We start from the raw sequence: 26021 nt of genomic DNA, 5'->3' as shown, positions 1-26021 counted from the left end.
TTATATATCCTATTATGGGTGAATGAATACACAAGAGAGCTTCTTAATGCACACTTCCCATCTGACGGCACTACGAGCCCCGATCATCTCCCTTGTGAGAGCATGTATTAGTATTGTCCGCTGCGGGATTTTACAAAGAGCATTGGTGTTTAGCAAGGTGCACATCTTTTTTTAGGGCACGTTTTGCTTCATTTTCCTGCCTGAAATCCACAGAAGTTACAACCAGACCAAGTATGTTAAATTTGATGTTCTGTGTAAAATTTGAAGTCTTTAAACTAGATCCGTCGACAGCTGTGGAGCTTTCCTGTGATGGTTCATCTGTAAAAACATAAATACCATCTTCTCCCGCTTTCTTCCCCCGAGCCTCTCCCCCCCTCCCTTTTTTCCCCCCTCTGCCTCTAATGAGGTGGCATGACTGACAGGAATGGCGAGGGCATATCACTTCTCATCTTGTCAGCTCTGTGGCCACTTGTGCCCCTCAATGTCACGGGGCTGCTCTTTGCCTGAAGAGTCGCTGCTTCCATCTAATTCACCACTCTGAACCCCTCTCCCACCCCCTGCAATGTTTGCCCTTAGACAAGGGGAGAGCTTCAGTTGGATTGCATCTGGAGGCATCGTAGATGGCAGACTCTGCAATGGCCACAATGAGCGTAAAGGAACAGAGTAAAGAAAAAAGCATTCATTTAAGGGCTTCATATACATTTGCTGCAGTGCAAATTTAATCTGTGTCTGATTCAAAATGTGTTAGAGTGAATAAAAGTTAAATCAATTCTTTAGTGGAGCAGAACATGGAAAACGTTACACTGCAGCTTTGATGCAGTTGTTTGGGTTACACTGAAGCCTAAAAACAACAAACTCCTAGTGTTAAATCTTCTAAATAGCTCAAGGAGTAGGAAACAAAAATGGGTAGTTTTTTTTTAATGTAAGAGTTCAAACAGACACCCTAGCCTGTGGCTCAGAGTCAAAATAGTTGTTCTGACTCTTTGCCATGAAAAAAATTCAATTAGAGCGCCATTAGACCAGGCTGATGAGGAGATTTTGTTTATCATTAACTGCACACAATTCGATTCTTCATTTAACAGGCAGCGCCTCATTTACTGTTGATCCATTTAACAAATGCTTTTCTGAAAAGTTTCTTTTGGCTAAAGATGAGGGGCTTCCAAATGTGTCTTTTGGAGAGTTGCACAGTAAATCATAGTACATTTCCATGTTTCATTTTCATGGTGCTTTTTCTTGTGACTTGCAGAGACACATTTTTCTGCTAACGTCCCTCACATGTGCAGAATCATGAACAAATCAAAAAAAGTTTGCAGTTGGGTTGTTGTGAACAGCAAAGACTAAATCACGAAATAAACGGAAAAGTGTGTTTTTGAAAGAATATTAGTTAAAACAGCAGAAGGGGCTCGATGGCGCTTGTGACAGTGGATTAGCTGTTTGATCCAGAACAGAGCGACTGCAGGAAAGCAGAGGGCTGAGTTGGGAGCCAAGGCCTCCATTTGTGAGGGATTTTTTATTTTTTAACCACCAATAGAGCACACAACAGATTGACTCCTATAAGGCCAGCACTGTCTGTTCTTGTTTTCCTTTATGCACTTCTATAAATCTGTGATTTCTGCGCTCCAAGGATGTAATCCACTGCCGTTTGTGCTTCAATTGGATAACTGTTGGTTTAAATCCATCTTTGCACCTTTGTGTATTTTATTAAATCTACTTAATGGAGTTACTGTACATCACTGCCTTTGGATTTCCACCAGATTATCTAGCTTTGAGTGTCGGAATGTGCACGTTGCTACACACTTTCTCAAGCATCGCTGCAGGTTCCCACACAAATGGAAACCCTGGAGACGGAGAACACAAGCTGACTGGGGAATAAGGGATAAAAACGGAGCGCAGGAAGAATCAGGGTTGGGGACATCGCTCCTCGGAATCAAACTGAGCATCCCCATCTTCTCCTCATAGATTATCTCCCACAGGACATCAGAATACCAAACTGAAGGCCTGCTGTGTCTGTTTACTCAAAACGAGAAGAAGAGACTGAATCAAGCCTGTGTTTGTAAAGAGAAACTTTTTTTTTGGTGCGGTTTTAATAGATCTGTGTGTAAAGACCACAATTTCAATCAAAGACACCACATTGAGCAGCAACCTCCTGTTCAACGACTAATAAAAACAAAACAAATTACGTTTTTGTACTCAGATGAACTGAAAATGATAAGAGCGAAGCAAAACGATGTCAAGTTAAAAAATGCACAGATCCCAGAGATTTGCACAGCCCTAGTGTTTGTTTACAAGGCCAACTTACAACAATTGCCTTATAGTGACCTCGAAAAAAGGATGGATAACACTTTGAATAATGGCATTAAACACAACCCTGTGTTTGAATCAGCAATTTTCCTTGTCTTGCAAGCAGCTCGCATTGCATATTTAGATAAGTAAATGCATGGAAATTCAAATAGAAGTCTGTAATTTGGATGTGTTAGATGCTTTGTTTGTGTTCTTGACATTTTTATAGCTTTTTCCTGCTCTTTGCTGCATGTTAAGTGCGTCCGTGAGTATGTTGGGTGAATAGATATGCGCTGACAGTCTGGCTGCATTCATGAGACCCTACATCTCTGTCAGACCGCAGGCTGGCTGACTGACTGATGAGGAGAAGAGCAGCAAAGTGGAAAATGAGTGGAAAGGAACATGTAAAGAGGATGAGGTGGTGCAAAGGAGGAGCTGAAAGAAAAGAGGAGAAGGAAGGTAAACCGGAGAAGATGATGTTGGGAGGGGCAGGAGGTAGATAAAAGAAGAGACATAACATAAATGCAGTTGAAATGTTTGGAGGAGATGAGATTGTAGTCCAAAAAAGATGGATTGAAGCAGGATGGAGGAGGGCAGTGACTCACCTTCAGAAGGCATGGGGAAAAAAAGCAGCATCTGAATCCATTTTGGTGCAAGTGAAGTAACTTATGAGGCAACTGTAAAAAGAAATGTGGCATTCCGACTGGCTGAAGAGGAGTGTGATTTCATCTTCTTCTCCATCCATTCACATGATCTTTCTTTATTGCAGATTTACCCTCCTGCCAACACATTTTTAACCAAATATTTGGCTTGGTGACAGATCAAATCTGATTATTACATGACTATGATTTGTGGTAAAGGTAAGAGCTTCAGGGCTGCGGTGTGTTATTATGTGAGTGTCACACAGGAGAGGAAGCAGGCTTCCCCAGATTGACAATTCAATTAAATCACTGTGGGTGAGTTAAAGAGCAGCAGCACAGCTCTCATTGAAGCGATAAACAATAATGGCCCCCACAGACAATTGCGGGAAAAAAAAAATCCTATTCTCTTAGAAAAATGGGTCTTGAACATGTGGTGTTGTATTATTCTGCTGGTTTTTTTCAGCCTGCCGTATATTTAAGATGGAAATAAACCTGCTTGAGGTTGAACGAGAACGACTTGACCTTGTTGATCTTGCTTGACTCTCAGTATTGTCAATAACAGCAGCGGTTCCAGCTATAGTTTGCAAAGCTCCTAGGTAATGAGCGCCTTTCCTTCCGGATAACCTTGACTGGTTTCTCTGTTTGCAAGAGAGGAGATCAGAGGAGCGGGTACACAGGAAGCCTATAGACAGAGCAAACAATTCAAATGCCGCACAGGTGATTGATTAGCTGCCCTGACCAGGACTCCTGCATCAATGAGACGGATCATGAAAGAGCATGAAAGGCAGGCTGTTGGAGGGCGTGTGTGATGGGTCCCTAACACTGCAAGAAAGGGCTGTTTATATCAAATGCCGGAGTCTTTCTCAATAATTGATGAGGGCATTTGATATTTAGAGGAGAGGGGGGAGTGGAGGAGAGGAGGAATGACACAAACTTTATCGTTCTTGTCCACAATGCCTTCATTTATCTTCATTTCTCGTCCACATCCTTTATGTTTTGTTTCCTTTTAATCGATTCATGGGGAGTTTTTCATTGGTTCGCCAAGGGCTTAATGTTTCAAGGAAGGCTTTATTTTTGTAGTTTTAGATAATGTGGAAAACCCCATCCACTGATCCTGTCAGCTCATGTATTCCCTCTTAGATCGGACAACTGCTCCTCTTTAAACTCCCGTTCATTTGCTGCGGCTAAAAGGGTCCTAGCATTGAATGGAGAGATGTAAACAACCCAGCGTCACTTGGTGGTTTGTGAAGTGCTATTGTAAAATGCTTACTTTCAGCGTTTAGCCATGGCCACAGGCGGTTTTAAAAGTCACAGTGGTTTTACACGGGATACAATTAAATAAGAACCTGAGGATGATTTGAATGTTCATTCAGCTACTTGCATGTGATTCACGGCAGGCTTACCCGTATTAATGTACTTAGGAGAGTCTACATTATAGGTCAATTCAATTGCATCCAGGGGCATTTTGATCTGTGCCTGATATTGCCCGTGGGAAATCAAAAAATGAACTGAGGGGTTGTAGATTGTAATTCGCACATTTGTCTGGCGATGTTGGTTCGGAAGAGTAATTAGTCCTTTTTGGAAATGGTATCAACAAGCAAGAGGCTCAAGCGTTCAAAAATTTTAAAGATAAATAGAAATTGCTTGAAAGTGCAACCTGCAAGATATTGTATTTGTAAGGCTAAATATGAACGATTGGTTTGAAAAAAATGCTAAACTAAATATGCCAGTTTAGAAAGTGCACCAAAGTATGCTTGTCAGTCATGCTGCAGGAAAATGAGTTATTTTCAGATCATTTGAAAGATGAATGCATGCTGATTTTGCGACTAATGGTTGTGTCACTCTGTCTGAATGCAGTTTTTGCAATTCCATAAACCTTTTAAGTAAGAAGATAAAAAAAAAGTCCGTCAGCATGTATACATTTGATCTATATCAGAGCGTATGGTCTTCAAAAGCACTGTCTGAAAGATGTGGGTGTTTACCAGTTGAGCAGAGGTCTAATGCAGAGATGTTATCAAGCTGGTTAAGTTAATTATGGGACAGGATCTCAGGATCGGAGGGCTTGACCCTTATTAGTTAGCAAGAACAAGACTGTCATCCTCTACTGCACAGACTCCAACTAACCTTTTCATTTTATTTGTGAGAATCCGAATGCCGTTTTCTTGTTTCTTTATGCATTAATACTTAGAAGAGGATATGAACACGCTACAAAGTCTCTCATGTTCAAAGAGACTTATAGATCTGTCATTGAATGTAATTTAAGTCATTCTGAAGTATCACCATCCTTGAAACCAGATGAAGTCCCAAAGGCAAAATGGGTTGGGAGAGAAAAAGAACAGATTTTGTTTGCTCAAAACAGAGTGGAGTGCATCCCTCATTGTTTCCTGTAAGCCTTATGTTGCACCACAAATCCAAGGCGACGCAAATGTGTTGCTTTTATCCGCGTTCCTCCCCGCCTTGTTCCCTCCAATATCTGCGCGGCAGCCTGCAAAACGCGCCGACAAATTTATGTGAAGATGCATTGTCCCATGCGAGGCCCATCTATACAATCAAGGCTACCTGATGAGACCCCTGGGGAAATGAACAGAGGGAGGGGCAACGTAGGGAAGATGGAAGGGAAAAATATAAAGGCGTTACGGGGGTGAGAGGAAAATGAGGGCGGGGAAACAGGCGCCGAAAAACAATGAGGCAAAATCAGAAGATAAACGAGGCGCTATTTCAGTGGCAGGATTTATGTACTGTCAACATTACCCTTGCTATTAGGGGAAATCCAATTACTCTGTGCCTCTTCTCCCCTCTCTTGTTGGTAGAGAGGGAATAAGAAAACAAAAGAGTGAAAGGGGAAAAGAAAGTGGACACAACAGGAGCGCTTCTGCATCACTACGGTTCCTATTTACATCGCATCTCAAAAATTAAGAGCGGGGAGCAGAAGATGGACTCCAAAACAAAATGAAAGAGACAGGAAAAAGCGTGTTGAAGAATGGCTCGGGATAAAAGAAAAACAGAATAAATGGGCATGACTGAAAGCTCCTGTGCATGGGCAGTCCTAGAGATATTACAGGAGGAAGGGCAGATTTGGTAAGACAGAGACTCCCACTAGATTTAACTGCACTCACTTCCGCTTTTAAATGGCTGATAAATTATACATGAAGGATGCTCAGACAATAATTATGAGCTGTTTTAGTGCAGGAGAGCAGGATGAGGACAGACAGACAATGGAGGAGGAGTGGAAAACACACAGAGTCCAAGAGTGGAGGAATCACAGTGCATTAACTTGATATTATGAAGGCATAGAGTGAAGAAGCAGCACCGTCTGAGTCAAGAAACATCAAACTGGCACGCAGAGGATTCTTTTCAAAACAATGTCCTCAGGTTACAACACCTAAAGCAAAACCCTCCAGGTTTTTGGTTTCGGTTTGGGGAACCTCGTTTGCCACAAACATGATGAATCGCAGTGAGAATTCAGAATGTACCCTGTACTGAACACCGCATTTCCTCCTCGCCGTCTTTTGGCACGTTTTTATACGGCAAAATATTCTCTCTTTCCAGGTCTCCAGGTAATCGTTATAAATCTTTAACCCACACCTTCTGGATAGATGGAAGTTTCAATCCACATCTGGCGATTTGAGTGTGGACATGCAGGTGCGTACAAGAGCGGCTTGAAATCCATAAATGAGCGTGTGGGAGACATGCAAATTGACAATCCAGCAAAAACAAAGGCATGACAGAAAATCAAACATCTCTTCCCCACACAGTGTCTGTTAACTCTTACTCCAATACCTGCAGCTCATCAGCCATGCCAGTGTGTGTGTGGGTGTGTTTGTAGGTGTGTGTGTGTGCGCATTGTCATGAGCCCTTTATCTCTTTTCACAGGGCTCATTTCATATTCTATATATTCTGGTCACAGGAGTCTTGTGCCCTTAAGCAGAGCCTCTTAACCCAGACTAGCTTACCCTGTCAATAGTCTTAATATCCAGTTGGGTAGAAATTAAGACACCAATGGCATGATGCTTAGCATAAAAGTTCAATTAAAAAAAACACAGCTCTGTTAATGCTGTGTGCACAGACCATGTACTTGTCATATCTTGTATAGCCATTAGTGGAGAGTTGTGTGTGTGTGTGTGTGTGTGTGTGTAATATCCTCATTGACTAGCTGGGGGCACTGCTACACCGGGTGGCACCATCAGCTCTGAGGCAGATAGTGACTTAGCTCTAAATGCTTCCCTCTGCTTTGTGTGCAAACACACACACTATGCACACACACATACACACACATTGAAATAAAAGGTCAATTTCTTGCCACACCAATGGGCTGCCCAAGAAACCTGAATTGATTGATTTGACTCAATTCTGCTGCAGGCGGAGAGAGAGGGAGAAGGAGGGAAGAAGTGGGAGAAAGCATGCATATATATATATATATATATATATATATATAATTTGTTGTTCCTGTACACCCTAGTTATATGAAGCCATCTGTGACTCAGCTGAGGCTTGTCTGGAACAGGGCAGTGCAATAAAACTATTATCCCATGCATGTTCCAAGTGCCAGAAAGCAAAGATTTGCAGCAACCTGCATTTATGTCGGTTCATATGCAACAAGAAAAAAACTAAAAGACATTTAATTCATTTTTAAGATGCCTAGATGAGCAAGAACACATCTTTCATTATGGTAGCTTTTGTCATACATTTCCGACTATGCCTAGAGAAGGTGGAAAACTGAAATGTTTAAAAAAACCCAGATTGAAATCTTTACTACATTTACTGTCAAACTGTGCACAGCAAAGTTTTATTAATAATACATAAACGAATATCTTGCTAAAGTGCACAAGGCTTGCACTTCAATTACTTCACAAAACTCAAACACAAAGGCAACATGTTTTCTTTTTTCTCTTCTCAAGCATTATTGTTCATTTCCATTTAGTCATATATCAGACGCTTTTATCCAAAGCAAGTGACAACAAAAGAAGAGGGGTGCTCTGCAAGAATGCAAAAATCTGTGTTTGTGATGTCAGTAAAATGGAAAATGTGTATTTCTTTTCCAGGAAAAAAGATTAATATATTTCAAGCAGCACGATAACACAGAGAACGATGTTGGAGATAAATTAGATTTAAAAAAAAAAAGTTATTTGATTTGCTGCAGCGAAAAATGCTCTCTAAATTTCTAAAAAGACACTTTCCTGGTTCCATCTTTCATGTATGTTCTTTGAGGATAAGTATCGTCATCCTAAAACATGCAACCTTAGAGTTTGAAGGAGGAGTGCAGGGGGTCTGACCGTTGGGGAAAGTGTGCGCATGATAGCTTGTCTCGTGCAGTATTGAGTACAAACGGCTGCAATCACTGCTGGGAACGGGTCCAGCCCCCTGTGACTCTGAGCCGGCTGAAACAGGGTGAGAAAAAATTAAAGCCTATTTGAAATAGGTTTTATTTTATGTTTTATAATTCTTTCCAGACAACCATCTTGTCTACAAGGCCTCCGCACGCATTTCTGCCCGTTCAGTATTGTAGGAGTGTTTTATGAGGGGTTCACCTGGATGGCTGTATTCTGGTCATGGTGTCATGAGGGGGGGTATTGTGTGAGCAGATGGTGTTTACCTAGCAGCAGAGGGTTGGATCACCTAACCACCGCCCGCCCACCATACCCCATACCGTCTCAGCAGCACCTACCATTCAACAAAAACTCACATGCACAACCAAGAGAAAAAAAATAGTTTTAAAAAAAGACAGACAGTGTGATAACTCACCAAGCTGTAGTTGGGAAAAAGGATGGAGACAAACGAGGGGTGACAAAATGAGAGGGAAGGAGAGCAGGTACGGAGGGAGCAACAGAGATAGAGAGATTGAGGGAAGTGGAGGAGAACTGGGCCACTGGTGCTTTTTTCTGGTCTGTAGTTATGTAGGTCACTTGTTCCTCCTGCACGGGTGTGGTGCTTTTGACATATTAGGGCAACTGGCCCATAGTGACGCTTCTGATGATGTTTTGTCTTCCCGGCGCCTTTATCGTGGCACCGCTGCACAGAACACTGCTTAACCCGGGGATGCTTCGACTTAACCTGGAGCTACGGGAGAAGAGGGCAAATGAAAGGAAACACAAGTCTTTTTTTATGTGAGTGAAAGAAAAAAAAAGAGGTCTAGGCAACTCAAACCGTCAGAAATTCCTGGATAGCTGCTAAACTTCAGGGAAGACCAAGAATGCACTGTAATACATGCTTGCCTTCCTTTGGAGACGTTCCTTGTAGCAAAGCAGAAGGAAAATTCCCTCCTTTATAAATAATTCACCTTTGAGAGAAAAGGGAGAGTGAATGAAAGAAGGAGGGAAAGAAACGAAAAGAAAGAAAGATACCAACTGGCGAAACCACTTGTCCTGTCAGTCTTAATACATCTGGAAATGTGCGCATAAATGTAACTCTGCGAGCACGCACGCATAGGGGGCAGACAGCACAGTGTATGAGGTATGACAGAGCTCTCCAAGGAGCAGCCTGTGTTGCTAAAATAAGGCAGTGTCTGGAAAGAGGTGGATTCCCCTGGAGTGGGGCACAGAAGAGCACTAAAAGCTAAGTGGAGAGGAAAAAAAAAATAGCCTCTAGAATTGTAGGGAGAGTGAGAGGATGAAGGAGAGAAGGAGGAGGAGGTGAAGTGCACAAGAGCGATGGAAACGGAAATCAAGGACAAATGCAAAAAAAAATTAAAAACATCAATATAATACTAGTACTGTTATTAACTTTAATAAAATTATGGGAAAAAGGCCTGATTAAGCATGGAGATGTTAAAAAAAAAGTTGCATGAAACACCTGGAAATCCATACGGATGTGATGCAAACGTGAGCAATCGCAATTAATACACAGAAGAGCCCAACTTGACAGCCTCATGAACCAATCAGCAAACTTCAAACAGCATCAGAGCAGAAATCACAGCCTGATCAAACACTTTTGATCTCAAAAAAACAATGCAACCATTTCCTCTTTCTATTAGAACTTTGCTAGTTTTACAAAAAAGGAAAATGCACAGATCTTCTCAGTTGACAAAACTATTTGTTTGATTTAATATTGCCAAATACACTTCTAAATATTTGTTTTCTGTGCATTAAATATTGAAGTGTAATAATTCTGAGCAGTGAAATCTGTTTTAAGTTTTAAATTATATTACTATAAATGTATTTTTACATTTTTGGAAGATCAAAGATAATTTTAAAATGTTTTCCAATCACTGCCAATTGACCTGAAATGTGACCAGGCTGCTTATGAGAAATCATTAAAGTCCCACCCCAACGTTGTTAGGGGTCTTTTAACTATGATTATGCCATTTTTAGCCAAAAACAAAAAATCTGTATTGTTTTCTCTGACAGTTTCTGCAGAACGGAGGGAGTTCGTTAGAAATTCACCTGAGTTGTGGGCGGGACTGTTGGTCCTCATTTCCCATCATCCCTTTGTTTACACTCTCTCCTGCTAGCCTACAGTCCTCACAACCCCAACTAACATTATCAGAAATAAATAAATCACAACAAAAATTGTGAGTAATAGTGGAGCTATATAAGCCAGATGTCAGCTCGGACGAAGAAAATGAAGACGTACATGGATCTAATCGTCTACAGGTGGATGAATCAGAATGGAGCAGAGCAGAGAGCTTGTGGCCCGCTGATTGCAAATTTTACCACTACAAGCTTTTTAAAACTGTTTTTTTATATGTTCATAATTCACAACAATTTGAATACAGCAATACCAAAAAATACGTTTTAATCTTAAATTTCTTTTTATATGTCATCATGAAAAAAGGCTACAGGAACATAGTAAACCCGCAAAAACAGAAATTTCGTTGGTCTGTAAGTGTTTTCATGTAAGCGGTTGTTGTGTGTTACTCAACATACTTTTTGTCCTTCCAGTTTTATAAGTCATAAAATTGATTTACAGACAGACTTTATGGTGCTCTTCGAATAAAATGTGTTTTTTTTACCTCACAAGCAAGGATGCTGGGAAATTGCTAAGTTGTTTGTATCAGTGGGCTACCAGCAGGTCTATAAACATTTGACTCAAGGTAATGTGGACGTTTATGTGTCCCGAAATATTTTCTTAAATTTTATTTTGACAGAAATCTCTTATCGACTCTGCAAACTCCAAGTAAACAGCTCTTTAAAATAAAAAATTGCTGCGAATGCAGCATATTTTTTAAACTACTATTGGCTCATTTCTAAACTTGTTTAAATCCTTAAATAGTAAAAATATTAGAACGCCAGTGAGGAAGAGGAACAGGACATTTTTATTTTAGTGGATTGCACATGTTGTGGTTTTACACTATGCCTTCAGCTGTGCTTTCAGTGGTAAATCTTTCCATGTTTCATGTTGAGACGTCTGCATAAAGACTGCCACAAGCCTACTGATTTTAATAACAGCATTAAAAAATAAAGACTTTGCAATCCATCATTGTTTTAGTCCAACGCTGTCTTTTTTTTCAGGTAAAAGAACAGAATTACTGCCAACTTAAATGTGATGGATGCTGAAGCAAAATCACAAAACAGTGAATAATGACATTACTGGCACTTATTTCAGGTATTGTAATATCTCTGATGTTTTGGAGTAGAAAAAAAATGTACGCGCAACTTGCAAACCGCAAAAATACAGAAATATGGAACAAAGACAAGGTTTGAGATAATCTTCATTAGGATATCACCGCCTAAACCACATATGTTTGTAGGCATGTAATAACTAAAAACAAACACAGATATGTAAAAAAATAAATATATATTGATGCATGCTGCAGCACTTGTGCTTAGAAACTCTTCTTTTGCATTAATAAGTCATGCAATAGTAAGTGGGCCTATGTTTGCACAAATGTGCACAAGCTCATGCTGTAAGGCTGATGCATAAACCTTTACAACCTGCAGCAGAAGCTGTGGAGACACATGGAATTAGGGTGTTACATTGGCAACAAGGCTGAGAGCTTTCTTATTCTCCACTCCCGTCCCCTATACAAGATTGTGAGTCCCCTCCTGCTTCCATCCATCTGTCTCTACATGGCTCCCTTCTTCCTTTGGTCTGTGAGCCTCTACATTCTTCACGCTCTCCCTCTCTTTCTGTACCTAAGCGCAGGTACATTCCTTCTCCATTAGCTGGTTCGGTTGCCGTACCATGGGACACTATGGGGAGGTCTGGAGGAATGAGTCTAAGAGACAGATGACAGAAAATACAGGATATGGCTGGATGCAAAGTGTTACTTTCCCTTATATGGAAATGTAGACAGTTACAGAAACAGGAGCCTATGGCGGCAGAACAAAAAATTTAAATAATAGCTTTGCAAATTGGCGATCTGTCTTTAACGTTTACTTGTATCAGTTATCTTTTTATGACGGTCTTAGGGAAAGAAGTGGTGTTTGTGGGCTGGCAGGTGGATACTGAAGAAAATTACCCTAACAAGGCTTTTTAAGATGCTCTTCTAAAATCAACCCTCCTCTGACCGGTTTTATTTAAGCATCTCTGTTGTAGCAAGTTTTGTTTCTTACTTGCAATTAACGTAAATCAGCTGATTCTGTCATGGAGAAAAGCAGCTTTGTGCCGTTATGTCCCACTTTACGTTATTAATGTGTTGCATATGGATGCAAAGGCGGTCTGAACAGCTCCTTTTCTCCGCGTCAGAATCAGCTTATTGATGGCGTCAACATTAAGAGTTACAATAGGTCAAAGAGAGTCTTATTTAGGTTTTGCCGGCAACATCTGCTGGGTTAAATTCTACATTAAATGAACACTCTTCCCAGTTTTTGTAGTTTCTTTTAAAGATCCACTCCAATAAAAATTGTGTTTTTAACATGTTCTTGTGGTTTTTTTTCTCATGATGAATATAAGTAAAATTAAGCTTAAATTTGCATTTTTGAGCATTTCTTTTTTCAAATTGCTGTGAATAAGGAGTAGATGAAAAAATACAGAAAACGAGCTCCAATCTGATGCATCCACTTGGAGACCGATAGATCCATTCTAGTCTTGGTTCTGCTCATCCAACATGGATAGCTTCAACATTTTATTTGTAAACTGGGGTTGTGGCGGGCTGTAAGCTAGATGGAGAGGTCATAGGAAGTGGGGGTGGGCTTACTTCACCCTAACAGTCCTGCCTACAACTCAGAGGCAAATTTCTATTGAACTACTCTGCAGAAACTTTGTTCTAGAAAATAGCATTTTGTTTTATTTCAATAGCAATGTACGGTGTCATCATAATTAAAAGACTACTGGGAACAGTTTTAAAATATATAAAAGATGATCAGAGTGGGACTTTTGCACGCTTTTTCTCTTTCCCTGCCTACTGTCCTCAAAAGTGAGTAGAATTTTTTTGCAACTCCGAAAGCTGTGTGGTCAAATCAAAGGTTTTGTCTAGAGCGCATCAGATCAACTCCAGCAGCTGCGTCCAGTGATATTGCTGGCTTTTCTAATCTCGAGCTGTGGCTGACGGTGGTGGCTAAAGCTATCTTATTCTAAGCAGTCTTTTTAAAAGAGTTTGACACTAAAATAAAATAAGTCCACATGTCCATATGCTGTGTGTTATTCTGCCCATGTCCCCGGTGTGCTGTTCCAGTCAGTGTGTGGGGAAGAGAGCTAGAAATGAGGGTATGCGTGTGGAGAGGGGGTGAAAAAAACAACAACAACTGCGGCTGCAATAAACCAGAAGCTGTTCGCTGAACACTCCCCGTCTATGTCTGCAGGGAAAGTGAAGAGACATAGGGATGAGACGAACTGGTGTGTGTTTGACGAGGGGCATTACTCCCACTGTCCTCTCTGCTTGCCTTTTCTTTTCGTAATCCGTCTTTCCCTGCAAGCCAGTGTGTGATGAGTGGGTGAAACACTGCCACAGTCCTATAGCCTCCCGCGAGACACTACTTCAAACAGACTAGAGAAGCACTGCCAAGGGTTCACTTGCTGGACGTGTATTCATTTTCTATAATTCTTGCTCATGCGCTGCACGCCTTCCTGTCCGTTTGTTTGAATTCTATAAATAACAGGTTCCAAAGCAAATTTTCCTCACACTCAGACATTCCCACTCCACGCTCGCACAGCAACACACAGTCACAGACTGACGTAATTAAACAAATCCATCGTGTCTACAATACTAAGCGTGAAGGCTTCCCTGCTGTGAGAGACATATTAAAAGCAGGATTAGACCAAAACAATTACAAAAAGCTACACTTCCAGATCGTGCACGGGGGGTGTGCGCGCTCAAATGTGTGTGTGCACACACGCGTGAGATTGCCTCCATCACCTCTTGTGGGCTCTAAATGGGGGAGCACGAGTTCCTTCGCTCACATTGCTCTTATGTCTCATGTTTTATTTAACACTTGGCAATTGTTGATGAGCAAAGGCAGTGGGGACCTTGAAGCAGTATGCGGCGCTAAATAAAAAAACACTTTGAACGGCGCAATGGCAATGACTCAAGTCTCATTATATTTGAATATGCGCTGTTGTGTTCGGCTGCAGTGATATGTGCAGTTAACAATGTTAAGGGCTTTGACAAAAAGAGCAAAGGCAGATCTGCTGACACAAAAACATGAGGAATATTTCCCCCCTTTTTATTGGTTTGGAAAATTTGATGTTTTGCACATCATCTGGGAAGTACAAAAGAATTACTCTCAACTGCCCCCCCCCCCCCCCCCCCAAAAAAAAACAAAAAAAACAAACCTTCTACTTCTTTAACACACACACACACCTACACAAGCTGTCCAGATGCCGCTTTTGCTTTCTGTGAGTCACTGAAATCAAAACAAAAGAAAAAAGAAAAAAAGTGTAATTTTATCTTGATGTAAAAGCAATGAGAGCTTTCAGATCATTTAAAAATATGTTGATTCTCTTGGTATAACAAGTGCAAAGTGGGAATTCAGTATTTATTTGACAGTATTAACAAAAATGAATAACTGGATTTCAATTTACTGTCTTTGTTAACATGTCTGTGTCTTTGTATTAAGTGAAGATCATGTCTTGCATTTAAAAAGGCTCTTAAATAAATGTATTAAAGAACCACTCTGGTGAAAATCCTGTTTTTGACATGTTCATGTGGCATTTTTCTCACAATGGAGGAAAAAAAATAAAAAATAAAATATTAAGCTCAAAATTGCAGTTATATACTTATTTATTAATTTTTAAATGAAGGAAACTGACTAATAACAAAGAAACAACAAATTAATAGTTATAATGAATGTTCAAATTAAAGTAATGTATGAGCACTTTTAAAAAGTGCACATATAAAAATTGTTTTTGGACAAAGTAAGAACCTACAACGGTAAGACAAGCTCCCTGCTCCACTTCATTCTGATGCACCTGCTTTTAGACAACTAGATCCCTGTATGCCTTTGTTTTCCTCGTCTGAGCTGGCATCTGGATCACAACTATGGCTGGATAGATCAGATATTGCACGACATTTTTTATGCATTCCATGTTAAGGTTAGGGGTGTGAGGCCTGTAAGCTAGCTGGAGAGAGTGTAAACATATGGATAACTGGAAGCAGAGGTAAGCTTACTCTGCCGAGCCAAACTCCTCATAAACTCCTGCAGCTCTACTAATTCCTGGAAAACGCATCTGTTTTTTATTTTAATTTTAGTTAAAAAAAAGGATAATCATAATTTAAAGACTGCTGGGAACACTTTTACAATAGATCAAACAATGATCAGAGTAGAACTTTAATTGGTTTGTTCCTTTGCTTCCACTGCTCTCCATGCCATCATTCCTTGAACCATCGCTCCATCTTCTTCCAGAAGAAAAAGTCTACAGCCGGAGGATTCTTCATTCAATTTGCAAACACTCCCACGTGTTGACGTCCACACTTGTAAATATGTGCATTGATAATCAATACAGCAACGCATGTTTATGCATGTGCATGCACATTTTTTACTGTAGGGTTTGACTTTTAGGAGAAAAACAGCGTGCCAACCTGCAGCGCAGCAAGGTGGAAAAGAAAAAATTCTGACGCTGCAAAGTCTAAATATGAACTGTGAACTAGCAGACGTATGGAAATTCTCTCTGATGTATATATCTGCAGATGCACCTAGAGGTTAAATGGCCAAAAGGTGAGGAATATGACATTTGGAATATGAATAGCACAGTTGTCGAGATAAAGACATACCAAGCAAGACCGAGAGTTTGGAAATCTCTGAGTAGTGGTTCTCATTATGAAGGGGCTCTGGGGTCCACTTTCTTGAAATGGATTTGTTCAGCCCATTATTTAAACTGGAGTTTTCTAAAACCTGCGCTAACAGCTAAGAATGTTGTTATTTCTTTTTGTTTTTTGTTAATTACTGATTTATTCATTTTTAAATGATAAAAAAATACTAATAACAAAGAAACAACAAATTATTAGTCATAATTGATGGTCAACTTAAAGAAAAAAGAATACGCTTTTTAAAAAAAAGTGTATATATAAAAATGTTTTCTTTTACTTCAGCTGTTTGAAAGGTTTCCAAATTGATAATTAAAAAAAGCTGTGACATTAAATGTGCAAATAGCAAAGGGTTTTAAAATAAGTTGCCCAAATTTGATGACTTTTGGGTAGATTTTTATTTGTATTTTTGCCCGTTGCAGTACATTTTTTACAAGATGATTTTCATGAATAAAATCATGTCTTGAGGGGCATTGCAAATGCAGCGACCCACGAATAGAATTTGTGATTTGCGTATGCTGTACAGTCGTGCAGAAAACACCTGACGGCTCATGGATGGGACGTTCACAATAAAAACCTCAGTTCCTGACAAAATCAACAGCCCCAAAAGTATTTCACCACAGTACTACAGAAGGGCCTGTTTTAAAACAAATGACAAGTCAAATCACTGTCAGTTTTTTTATAGCTGTCCCAAAGCAACAGGCTCATTTTGTCCGAAGCAAATAAAAAAAAAGTGCAATTATGTAAATGTGGGAATTTTTTATCATAACAAGAAAGCAAAGACCAAAACAGAAATCTGACATTGTCTGCATGCGAGTCTCATTCTGGTTTAACATACTCTAGCCTTGCCCCAGGGCACGGGTGCATCTGTGCGTGCAGCGTCTTCTAGCTGAAAAGCCAATAAACAGAAAGCCATAGTCAATCAATAGCAATCTGCAGCCAGCTTTGCCAATGCTAATGCAGGCGTGCAATGGTTGGCATTAAGCCAGCGCCATCGCTGCAGCATTACGCTGGAAGCACGCACCTGCACAGTAAAAAGCCAAGACAGACAGGAGTAGAGCCTCATGATGTGTGTCAAAATGACACAAACAGTGAGGCGAACAAACACACACACACACACACACACACAGAGAGACGAATGTGCTGCGTGACGTTGTGTAGGTGATCGGGGATGATCGATGGGATCATTTCATTGCCCCCTCAGCCCTGCTGCATGGCCCATCTCCCCTCGTCTCACCCTTAAGCACTGGTCATTAGTAACACACAGACACACACAAGTGTTCACACACATGCAAAAGGCTGAGTTTCACTTTGTCATCATGCCTTAGGCAAGGTCGCAGTATTCTGTCTCCTCAAAACACACCTTCTGCTTCAGCTTGGCAGCTGCAGAGACCCGACTGTTGAATATGTGCGCACTTCAGATAAGAAAAATCAAATGTAAGTACAGGTCAAACAAAGATTATCGCAATAATGAAATGACCTATTTGTGCAGCAAAACAGCAGCATCCGTTGCAAATCTTTTGAAAAGCCTTATTTCAAAGAAAAGAGTGGAGTATCTGGTGATTAAATCCCTCCTGAGCTGTAAAGAGGCCTACGCTGTGACAGAACGCCGGAATAGAAGCCGTGATGTTTCCCCATTTAATTGACTTCTTGTGGAAGTGGGAACAATATTTCGGCTTAATAGAGAGGGGAAATGACTAAACATTTTACTTGGATGTGTCATCCACCTCACAAAATTGATGGACGCCTAAAGAATCCTTTTCCGATGAGCCCTTTTAGTGTGTTCATCAAAGTCATTCAAAAGTAATAAAACTAACTCCAATGCGTTACCATCTGCATGAGGACAAGCTTGAAGTACCGCATATGATTTAAAGCCAACACTATAGCGGCAAATTTTCTTTTGGGAGAAAATGAATGTGACAGCCGCACAGCAAGGGTGTGAAAATTGCACCATAAGGATGTGAGTTCCAGCCTTATTTTGTACTTATCTTATTTATGCATCAAGCCCTTTGGGGGAGGCATACGTTCCCATCTGGCAAATGAATGAAAAGAACACCTTAAACGACATACCCTGGCACCACAATGGAAAAGTTTGCATCAGGACAGCTCCTGAGTGCCAAAGTGAAGCCCAATTTACACTATTTCTTCCCACAAACAACAGCAATTCTGTGCTTGTGGAAAAACTCCTGCATTTGACCCATTTTTTAAGCAGGGACAGCACAGCAAACTATCTGCACAGCTCTTTGAAACTGCAGAACGCAACACTCTGACGCACACGCCAGTGTCCTCACCCAGTTTCCTAAAATCAAGTTTCAGATCAGTTGTGACGGCCACGGGAGAAGCCAGTCGCTGACAGGGTGGAGTGACTCACAGCCTGGGCTTTGAAGAAAAGTAGTCTCTTCTCCTTTTTTATGTTAATAAGACAGAGGGAGAAAGTGAGGAGGGGTGTTCCTGAGACAGGAGGAAGAGATGCGAAAGAGAGAACAAAAGAATGGGTGAAGAGTTCAGGAAGCTGGAGTCAGAGCTTTGGAGAGAAGGGATATTAAAGATGAAGGGAGGTGCGGTGAAGGATACGTGGACGAGAAGTAGAAGCTGCTGCGCAAGAGCTGAGATAGCAGAGGAATGAAAAACATTAGATAAGACAGAGACTGCAATGAGGGATGGTTAGTCGGCTTTTGAGTCTACAAACACCGGCGTGATGAGACAACGAGTCACGGCTGTCACTGCTGCAAACAAAGGTATTACAGGAGATAAACAACTTTGTCTCTAGAACAAAAAAAAATCCAGCAGAAAAATGGGGATCAATTTGTCACTTCAGCCCGACTGTATTTGTGACACTTTCATCTGTCTCGTGGTTAGCTTCGGTGTGGATCAATCACTTGGAGCATTAGAGTTGCATGGCTTACAAATGGCTAATTTGAAGCTTCCTTGCTTAACCCTTGTGCTATCTTAGATGACCCCACCCTTACATTGACGTGTTCTCTCTACCATGACAAAGGTGGATAAAGGTGGAAAGATTTCATGTAATCCATGGACACCAGTGAAGATCACAAATCATTGATGAAAAAAGGTTCAGAGCACTGTCAAGTGGGTCTAGATGACCCCACTCCCAATGCTAAAGTGCCTAGGATAGCACAAGGGTTAAAGGAAAATTAGAGGGTGAAACAAGCGATAAATAATAATTTTAAATCCTCCTATACAGCACCAAGTGAGTAAAAGATTTAAACATCAAATCTGCTCTTTTAAGGGAAACCGAAGACGGCAGTGAAAGTGTGCATGGTGATATGGTGGGACATATGAGAGAAGAGTGATGTGCCGGGGTGTAGGTGACACACATGGCAGCGCCACATGCAGATGGTACACATGGATGAGCAGCCAGGGTGGTGGAGCATAAAAGCAGCCAGCTCACCGATCACACACATATTCCCAAATACAAACGCACACACTGGCAAAAAAAAAATAATAATACTAAAAGAAATGCATGCAGTTAGCTTGCCAGCCCTTTACTCACCCAAATCACCACTGTGAAAATTAATACCTCCAACCATCCATACAAAAAAAAAATGCCTCACAAAAATGCATCTACTCATACTGCAAATCAATGAATGCATTAAATATTTACTCAGGAGTCTATAGAAAGCACCAGGAAAACCTCTGAAACATTTTGCCGTGAAAGAATATTCAATAATAAAAACTGCATCCCTTTAGTTTTAATATCTGCTGCTTTTAATCTCCACAATTTCCTATCCTTTCCCATTTCCTTCAGACTTTTCTCGCACGCTGGAGCTAAAGCTGGCTGGCTGCTTTTCCATCAGCCAAAACACATAAGTGCTTACCTGATGAGACAGGACAAAAAGCTACAAAACACAACCCCTCAGTTCCATGATTTCTAACATCCACAAACAAATTACACACCAACGATCAAGCCGTCCGCACAGTAAAAAATGTAGCGCTGGGGAGGACACAGGGGGCTAAAAGCAATCTTCCAGCTGACCTTGAGTGGGGAGAACAAAACGCCTGGTGCAGGGTAAGAAAAAAAAACCCAATGTGAAGAAAAAGAGTGAAATACATAATCTATCTCCCTCGGCAGAGGGAAACGAATGCTTTCACTGTGATTGAGGACAAGTCGCCCTCACACATCAACAAGCACACACTTGTACAAACATTTTGGCTTAAGGGAGACAGTGTGAGGAGCTAAAAGCAGAGAAAACTTGTTTTAGCTAAAGTATCGGAGGATGGAAAAAGACAAAGAAAAAAAGGGGTCGTGAAGTCAAAGAAAGAGTAAGAGGAAACACCAACTGGACGGCAAACAGTAAAGATGGGGTGAGACAGAGATAGCGGTGGCGACCGGTCGGCTTGAAAGGCTGCAAATGTTCACTTTTGAGCCAGCCTCACCGAGGCAGAGTGGTAATGACTCACACCCCAATACCCCGCTCTTTCACACTGTGTGCATCTGGGCCCGTGTGTGTCGGCATGTGCATTTGTGTGCAAGCCCCTAGTCTTGTAACAAAGAACTTTATTACCATCTGTTCCCACACATGCTTATTTGTTTAGCTGTGACATGCATGTCTTCTTCAATCGCCTTGCTATTCTCTGTGCCTTTTCCAATCACCTGTCCCTTTGTGTCCTCTCTTCCCCTCCATCGTTCTTCTTGGGTGGATGGATGGTTTATACTCCAATAAATCCCAAAACCAAACAACAACAACAACAACAAAAATTACTGCCATTATCTCAGCAGCTTTCTAACTACCTCACTCATCTAGGTGAAATGCAATTGCGCTACTGCCATTTTAATCATTTTAATCAAAGTCTGGGTGTGCATGTCAGCATGTCTAAATGTGTGTGTGTATCAGTACCTGTTGAGGCCATTAGGTGGAGCTGGTGTCTGACTGAGGAAGAAGGGGACAGGCAGCGAAGGGCTCTCTCTTTCTCTACCTGTTATCACAGCTTTTTTTTTTTTTTTTTCAGTAGAGCATCTTTTACAAGGTTCAACAAAGTGTTGTATGGATTTCTTGCTTTGCAGTGCAACAGTTATTTATGTGAATATCACTGAGGTTTTGTGTATAAGAGAAAAAATGCCCCAGAAATCTCAAGAGTTGTTTTTTTAAGGAAACTGACTAAAGACTTTTTTATCTTACTTTCAAATTTTGGATTAGTTTTAACAGCTATAATTAATTAAAAAAAAAGGCATTTCTTTTATATTAGCCAGTGCAGCAAAAAAACACTGCACAAGACTTTAGACATTTCCCATATGATTTCCATGTTTACATCTCTTTTTCACTTAGAAAAAAACAGGTAGGTATTATTGGAAAATACCTAGATGCAAGCATCGTTCCTCATAGTAGCGGTGATTAAAGCAGTGGATGTGTGAACAAACACAGAAACCCCCTTGCACCGGTGCAACAGCAGATCTTGTTGGCAGTTTGTAGGAAAAGGGACAAGAGCCTGGAGGAGAGGCAGGTGTCCACAGATGGAGCTCTCCCTGTCTGCCTTATTCTGCCACAGATGGACTACATCACACCTATTTTTTCCTTCACATGCCCCATAGCTGCATTTTTAGTGTGTGTGTGTGTGTGTGTGCACACACCTGACTTTGCAGCCACGTTAAAAGTATCCCTGAATGCATTTCTATACATGTATAAGATGGGTTTAGCCTACAGCGGTGCCTGTGGGTCATGTAATGGCTAAATACATTATCAGTTTTTTTTTTAAGGCAAAACCTGTCGACATAAGTTTTTCCAAGTCAGACACCAGTGCTTCATAAAAATGTGTAAAGGCTTAAGATTTTAAATTTGTTCGCTGGCTCAAGATTACATTTCATTTCCTGCACACTGGTGACAGCTGAACATTTGCGAGGTAGCCCGCAGTGTACCTGCCTATCTCAGATGGCAGGGGGTCCCGCTAGCCAGTAAGACCACACAATCTGCAAAGCAGGAAGTGAACCACAGATCTGTCATCTGTCTCCATAAGCCCACCAGTCAGGACCCTCCTAATTAGTCACCATGGAAACCATGGCTAATTCCCTGGTCTGTCATGCCAATCACGTCCTGTCTGCGGCAGCAATCAGAAAGGCACATTTATCCACCGCTGGGCCAGATCCCTGTAACAGATGTGTGTGTGTGTGTTCTTGTTGGTGGGGGGTTTTGTGTTTGTGTGTGTAGTTCAGGAAGTTTGCCTGTGTCTGCTTGTCAAATCCTCTTGTTTCCTTGCATATTTTTGCTTTTTCTCTTAAAAAGAAGGAGCCTGCTTTGCTTGTCTAACATGTAAATTCACAATGTTTGCTCACATAGGGGGAAAGACGTGTCAAAACTGCTGAGAGGGGCGTGTGCCACGTTGTGACTGTCTGCTGGAAACTGTTTGATTAGCTTGTTGAGAACTAGCAATCCCCTCACACCCACAAAGCAATCAAACAACTATTATATGACTGGCACGCAGACACACACACGCACGGATACAGGCAAGGAGATGCACTTAACCTTTTCCTGTGAGGTCGGACTGTTCTGCAAAACAACACAATCACCTTAAACATGAGCCCCGCTGCTCTCAGACAAGCGGCACACATGGGGATGACAGCACATCAGGACACACTGATTTTCAAAGAAAGGCTGCATCTCCTTAAAACTACTCAATCAATTAATAAGCACTGCATCTGAAAGTCAAATAACCAGGAAAATCCCAGTAAATACTCATGCTCACTTTCATAAATAAATGAGGTATTGATGTCAAACGGGGCAAATGCACATCCCATTCATTTCTTCCAGAGGTGCCCTGTCCATCATGATCAATTGGAATTTGGTCACCAGAAACTCATGACACACAAAGATGGACTTCCACCCACACCAACTTAAAAATCAATACCCCCCCCCCCCCCCATCTCACAATAAGAAAAAAACCACGTCCTCAGACTCCCGCACAAACAGCATGCGCTGGTATTCACAGATGCCAATCATAACTTCAAGGGCACATCAAAGCGGCGTTCAGTTCATTCTATTCAGATGTATGCCGTTTGATCACCACTGCCGCCTGCGCCCAGCACACACATTCTCACACATGTGTGTACACCACCGGCTGAAACACACATTACAGAAGCGAGGCACTGAAATGCAACATTTATAAGTTGAAAGGAATGAGAAATAATTTAAGTCTGTCTGTCCATTTGCAGTGAGGGAGCTTCTGTCAAGTTCCAGCGTGGTTCTGAATTTCATACTGCTGCCAAAAAGAGGATTCACATCAGTACCATCCGAGAAACGTCCGAGGATCTTACCTGTCTCGTGTGAGAGGGTCTTGTTCCTGCCCATGTTGCCCGCGTGATGCATCGCTCCGTACTTGTCACTCATTGTGGTGAACCCTCTACCCTTATCTCGTCTCCTCCAAGCTCCTCTCCTTTCTGCTCCCGTCAGAGTCGTCTTTTCTTGATTCTCAATTTTTTTCTCTCTCCTCGTCGTCGTCAAAGGGCTCGCCTCTCGCTTGCTGCTCTTCGCCGGCACTCTTGTCTGACTCTCTTGTTCACTCTCCGTCTCTTGTCAGTGAGCTCTGTGAGGCACAATCCGCTTGCTGAGTGCCGGAGGACTGCGCAGGAGGAGAGGTTTACGCTCGTGTGGTGCGGATCAGCACACTTGCACACGTGTAGCTGTTGCACCGCGGAGATGACAACCACACACTAGACAAGATGAGCACACAAAAAAAGAAGAAAAAAAAAAGGAGGAAGGGGGATGCTCCCTTTCCAGGACACTGCAGGTTTTTTTTGTCACCCTCCTGTTTCTAGTCCTCAGTCCTCCTTTTTGCTGCTTGATCTGTCTGAAATCAGGTCCAGCTCAGGTACATGGGAGCGGACAGATGAGAAAACACTCAGACTTAGCGTGCCTTTCTGCCTGTGGTGGGCAGAGCACAAGACAAGGAGAGATGTGGCTGTGGCTCCATCCTCCATCTGCCCACAGCTGAGACTGAGAGCAGACTCAACACGCAAAAACACAGCGGCTCCCTCTCCCTCCCAGCAATGTTGCACTACCGAGATGGGGAGGAAGGATGACGGTGGGAGCTAACGAATGAGCCAGAGGAGAGAGAAAAAGGGGGTAGGGGGGTGAGGTGGTGGAGGAGTGAGAGCAGAGCGGAGGAAAGGAGGAGGAGGAGGTGGCAACGAGGGCGGGAACACACGACGGAGCTCACAAGCGGCAGAGAGCGAAAGAGTGACAGAATCATGGAAATGTGACGAAGCAAGCACATAAAAGAAAGAGGAGACACAAAGGGGAAATGATTAATTAATATAAGGCAAATAAGGGGAGGGGATGGGGCAAAAGTGGAGGAGAGGAAAGACGAGGTTAAGGGAAAAAATGTGAAGCAGAGAGGGAGGGAGAGCAGAGGACTGTGCAGGGATGAATCCTAAAAAAGGCAAATCTCTAAACAGGCGCAGAAGGATGTCACCCGAAGCAGAAAGCCTTTTTTTTTATCTGGCAGATAAAAACTAAAAAATAATAATTTCAAAAATGGTTTTCAATTATGTTTTCTTTATATATATTTTAAAATAAATGTCAAGTATGATCTAAAAATCCAAGCACGTTTTTTTTTATTTTTTAGCTGCTCCCATTAACCAGAGTGCAGCTACCAGCTCAGGTGGAAGGCTTCCAGGTGAGTGAAGGTCCCCACACTGCCCAGCAGAGGGCTCACGTCCCGTCACATGTTCACTGAGGTCATCTGCCTCATCAAACTGTTTTTAATTTTTGCCTTAATCAAAAATTACTGAACACATTCATCAACATTTTTAGACACATCACGTAATAAACCAATTATTAGATATTCAGTAAAAGTTGTATTTTTTAAGACTTCTTAAGACATGGTAAGATTTATTAATCTAAAGTCTTTAATTTTTTGTTTCTAGAAATTTCTTCAGCAAATAGAAGGTGGCACAAAAATCAATTCAGGCAGTTATGTGAAGTAGTAAACATGTAGAGTCAAATGGACTGACACACTAAAGCAGGTCCTAGAAGAAAGGGAATGTCAGAGTAAAGCTTGTGTGTGTGTGTGTGTTTACAGCAAAATCAAAAGTAAGGAGGACATGAGCTGTAAAGGACAACCCCAGAGCCACTTCTCTGGAGCAACACTGTCAGCCTCACTTTTTATTTCTTTACGTGACATTCTCAGATACTATATATCATCCTCAACAAGTCACACAGCAACTTGTGCACAACACACCTTAGTGCACAAATTTGGGCAGCACACTTTCGTGCACACATGGTATGTGAATATGTAGTTGTTGCATATGCATGCAGAGATAAAGGCTTGCCACTTTCTGCATAGGTGTTCTTGGTTTTGTTCAGCAGTAGAAGCGATGATAGGAGCAGAGGGAGTCTGAGGCTGTGGCTTCATAATGTTAAAGCAAAGAGCAGGGCCCGGACTAAATCGGATGGAGCGCACGAGGAGACGCTGGATTTCTAGATGAGGTTCGTGTCAACGTGTCAAGATAAAAGACACATCGGAGGCAGAAACAAATTGCTTTTTTGACAACACCTTGTTACACTCCATCATGCACATAGCATACCCAGTCGCATGGGACCCCCACACCCACGCATGTGCACCTGCACATACATGTTGGACGCAAAACGATGCAATTTTCCGTGCTGGTTATTTATCAATGCCATTCTGCATGAGTGTGGCAGGCATGTTTTTACAGCCATACATATTGGTTTGTATATGAGGGCCTGACTGAGGCTCGCACTCGGGGTGATTCACTAGGGCCCGTTCATCCGGCAGTAATTCAGTGTGAAGGACGTGAGGCTGTACAGACAGCATGTGAAGGGAGGCAGAAGACTGTGTTAAAGGAAGAATGAAAGAGAGCATATGGAAAGGTCACAGGAAAGATGAGCAAGCATCGAATAATGGCTTGAGATGATGTAAAACCTCTGTGAAGGCCCTATTGTACAGAGTCACATTCCTTAAAATTTTCTTTACATTTTTTGTTCAATTCTTTCTTCTAGGAATTAAAA

At 41.6% G+C, this 26021-nt stretch overlaps 1 protein-coding gene across 10 annotated transcripts in view; it reads right to left on the bottom strand.

The window, feature by feature from the left end:
* tenm2 (teneurin transmembrane protein 2) overlaps positions 1-26021 on the bottom strand; it is a 232751-nt gene that overhangs the window by 96633 nt on the left and 110097 nt on the right. For 2 of the 10 annotated variants that reach the window (XM_020706723.2, XM_020706724.2), the window contains exon 1: positions 23306-24079. The exons of the other annotated variants lie outside the window; for them this stretch is intronic. In XM_020706723.2, coding sequence (XP_020562382.1) covers positions 23306-23378 — 73 coding nt within the window. In that variant the 5' untranslated portion in view covers positions 23379-24079. Of the gene's footprint in view, positions 1-23305; positions 24080-26021 lie in introns of those variants that run through there. 10 annotated transcript variants of the gene reach the window in all.

The sequence above is a fragment of the Oryzias latipes genome, chromosome 10 (genome assembly GCF_002234675.1).
Source record: "Oryzias latipes chromosome 10, ASM223467v1".
Lineage (NCBI taxonomy): Eukaryota > Metazoa > Chordata > Actinopteri > Beloniformes > Adrianichthyidae > Oryzias > Oryzias latipes.
This window is presented reverse-complemented; position numbering and strand designations above follow the sequence as displayed.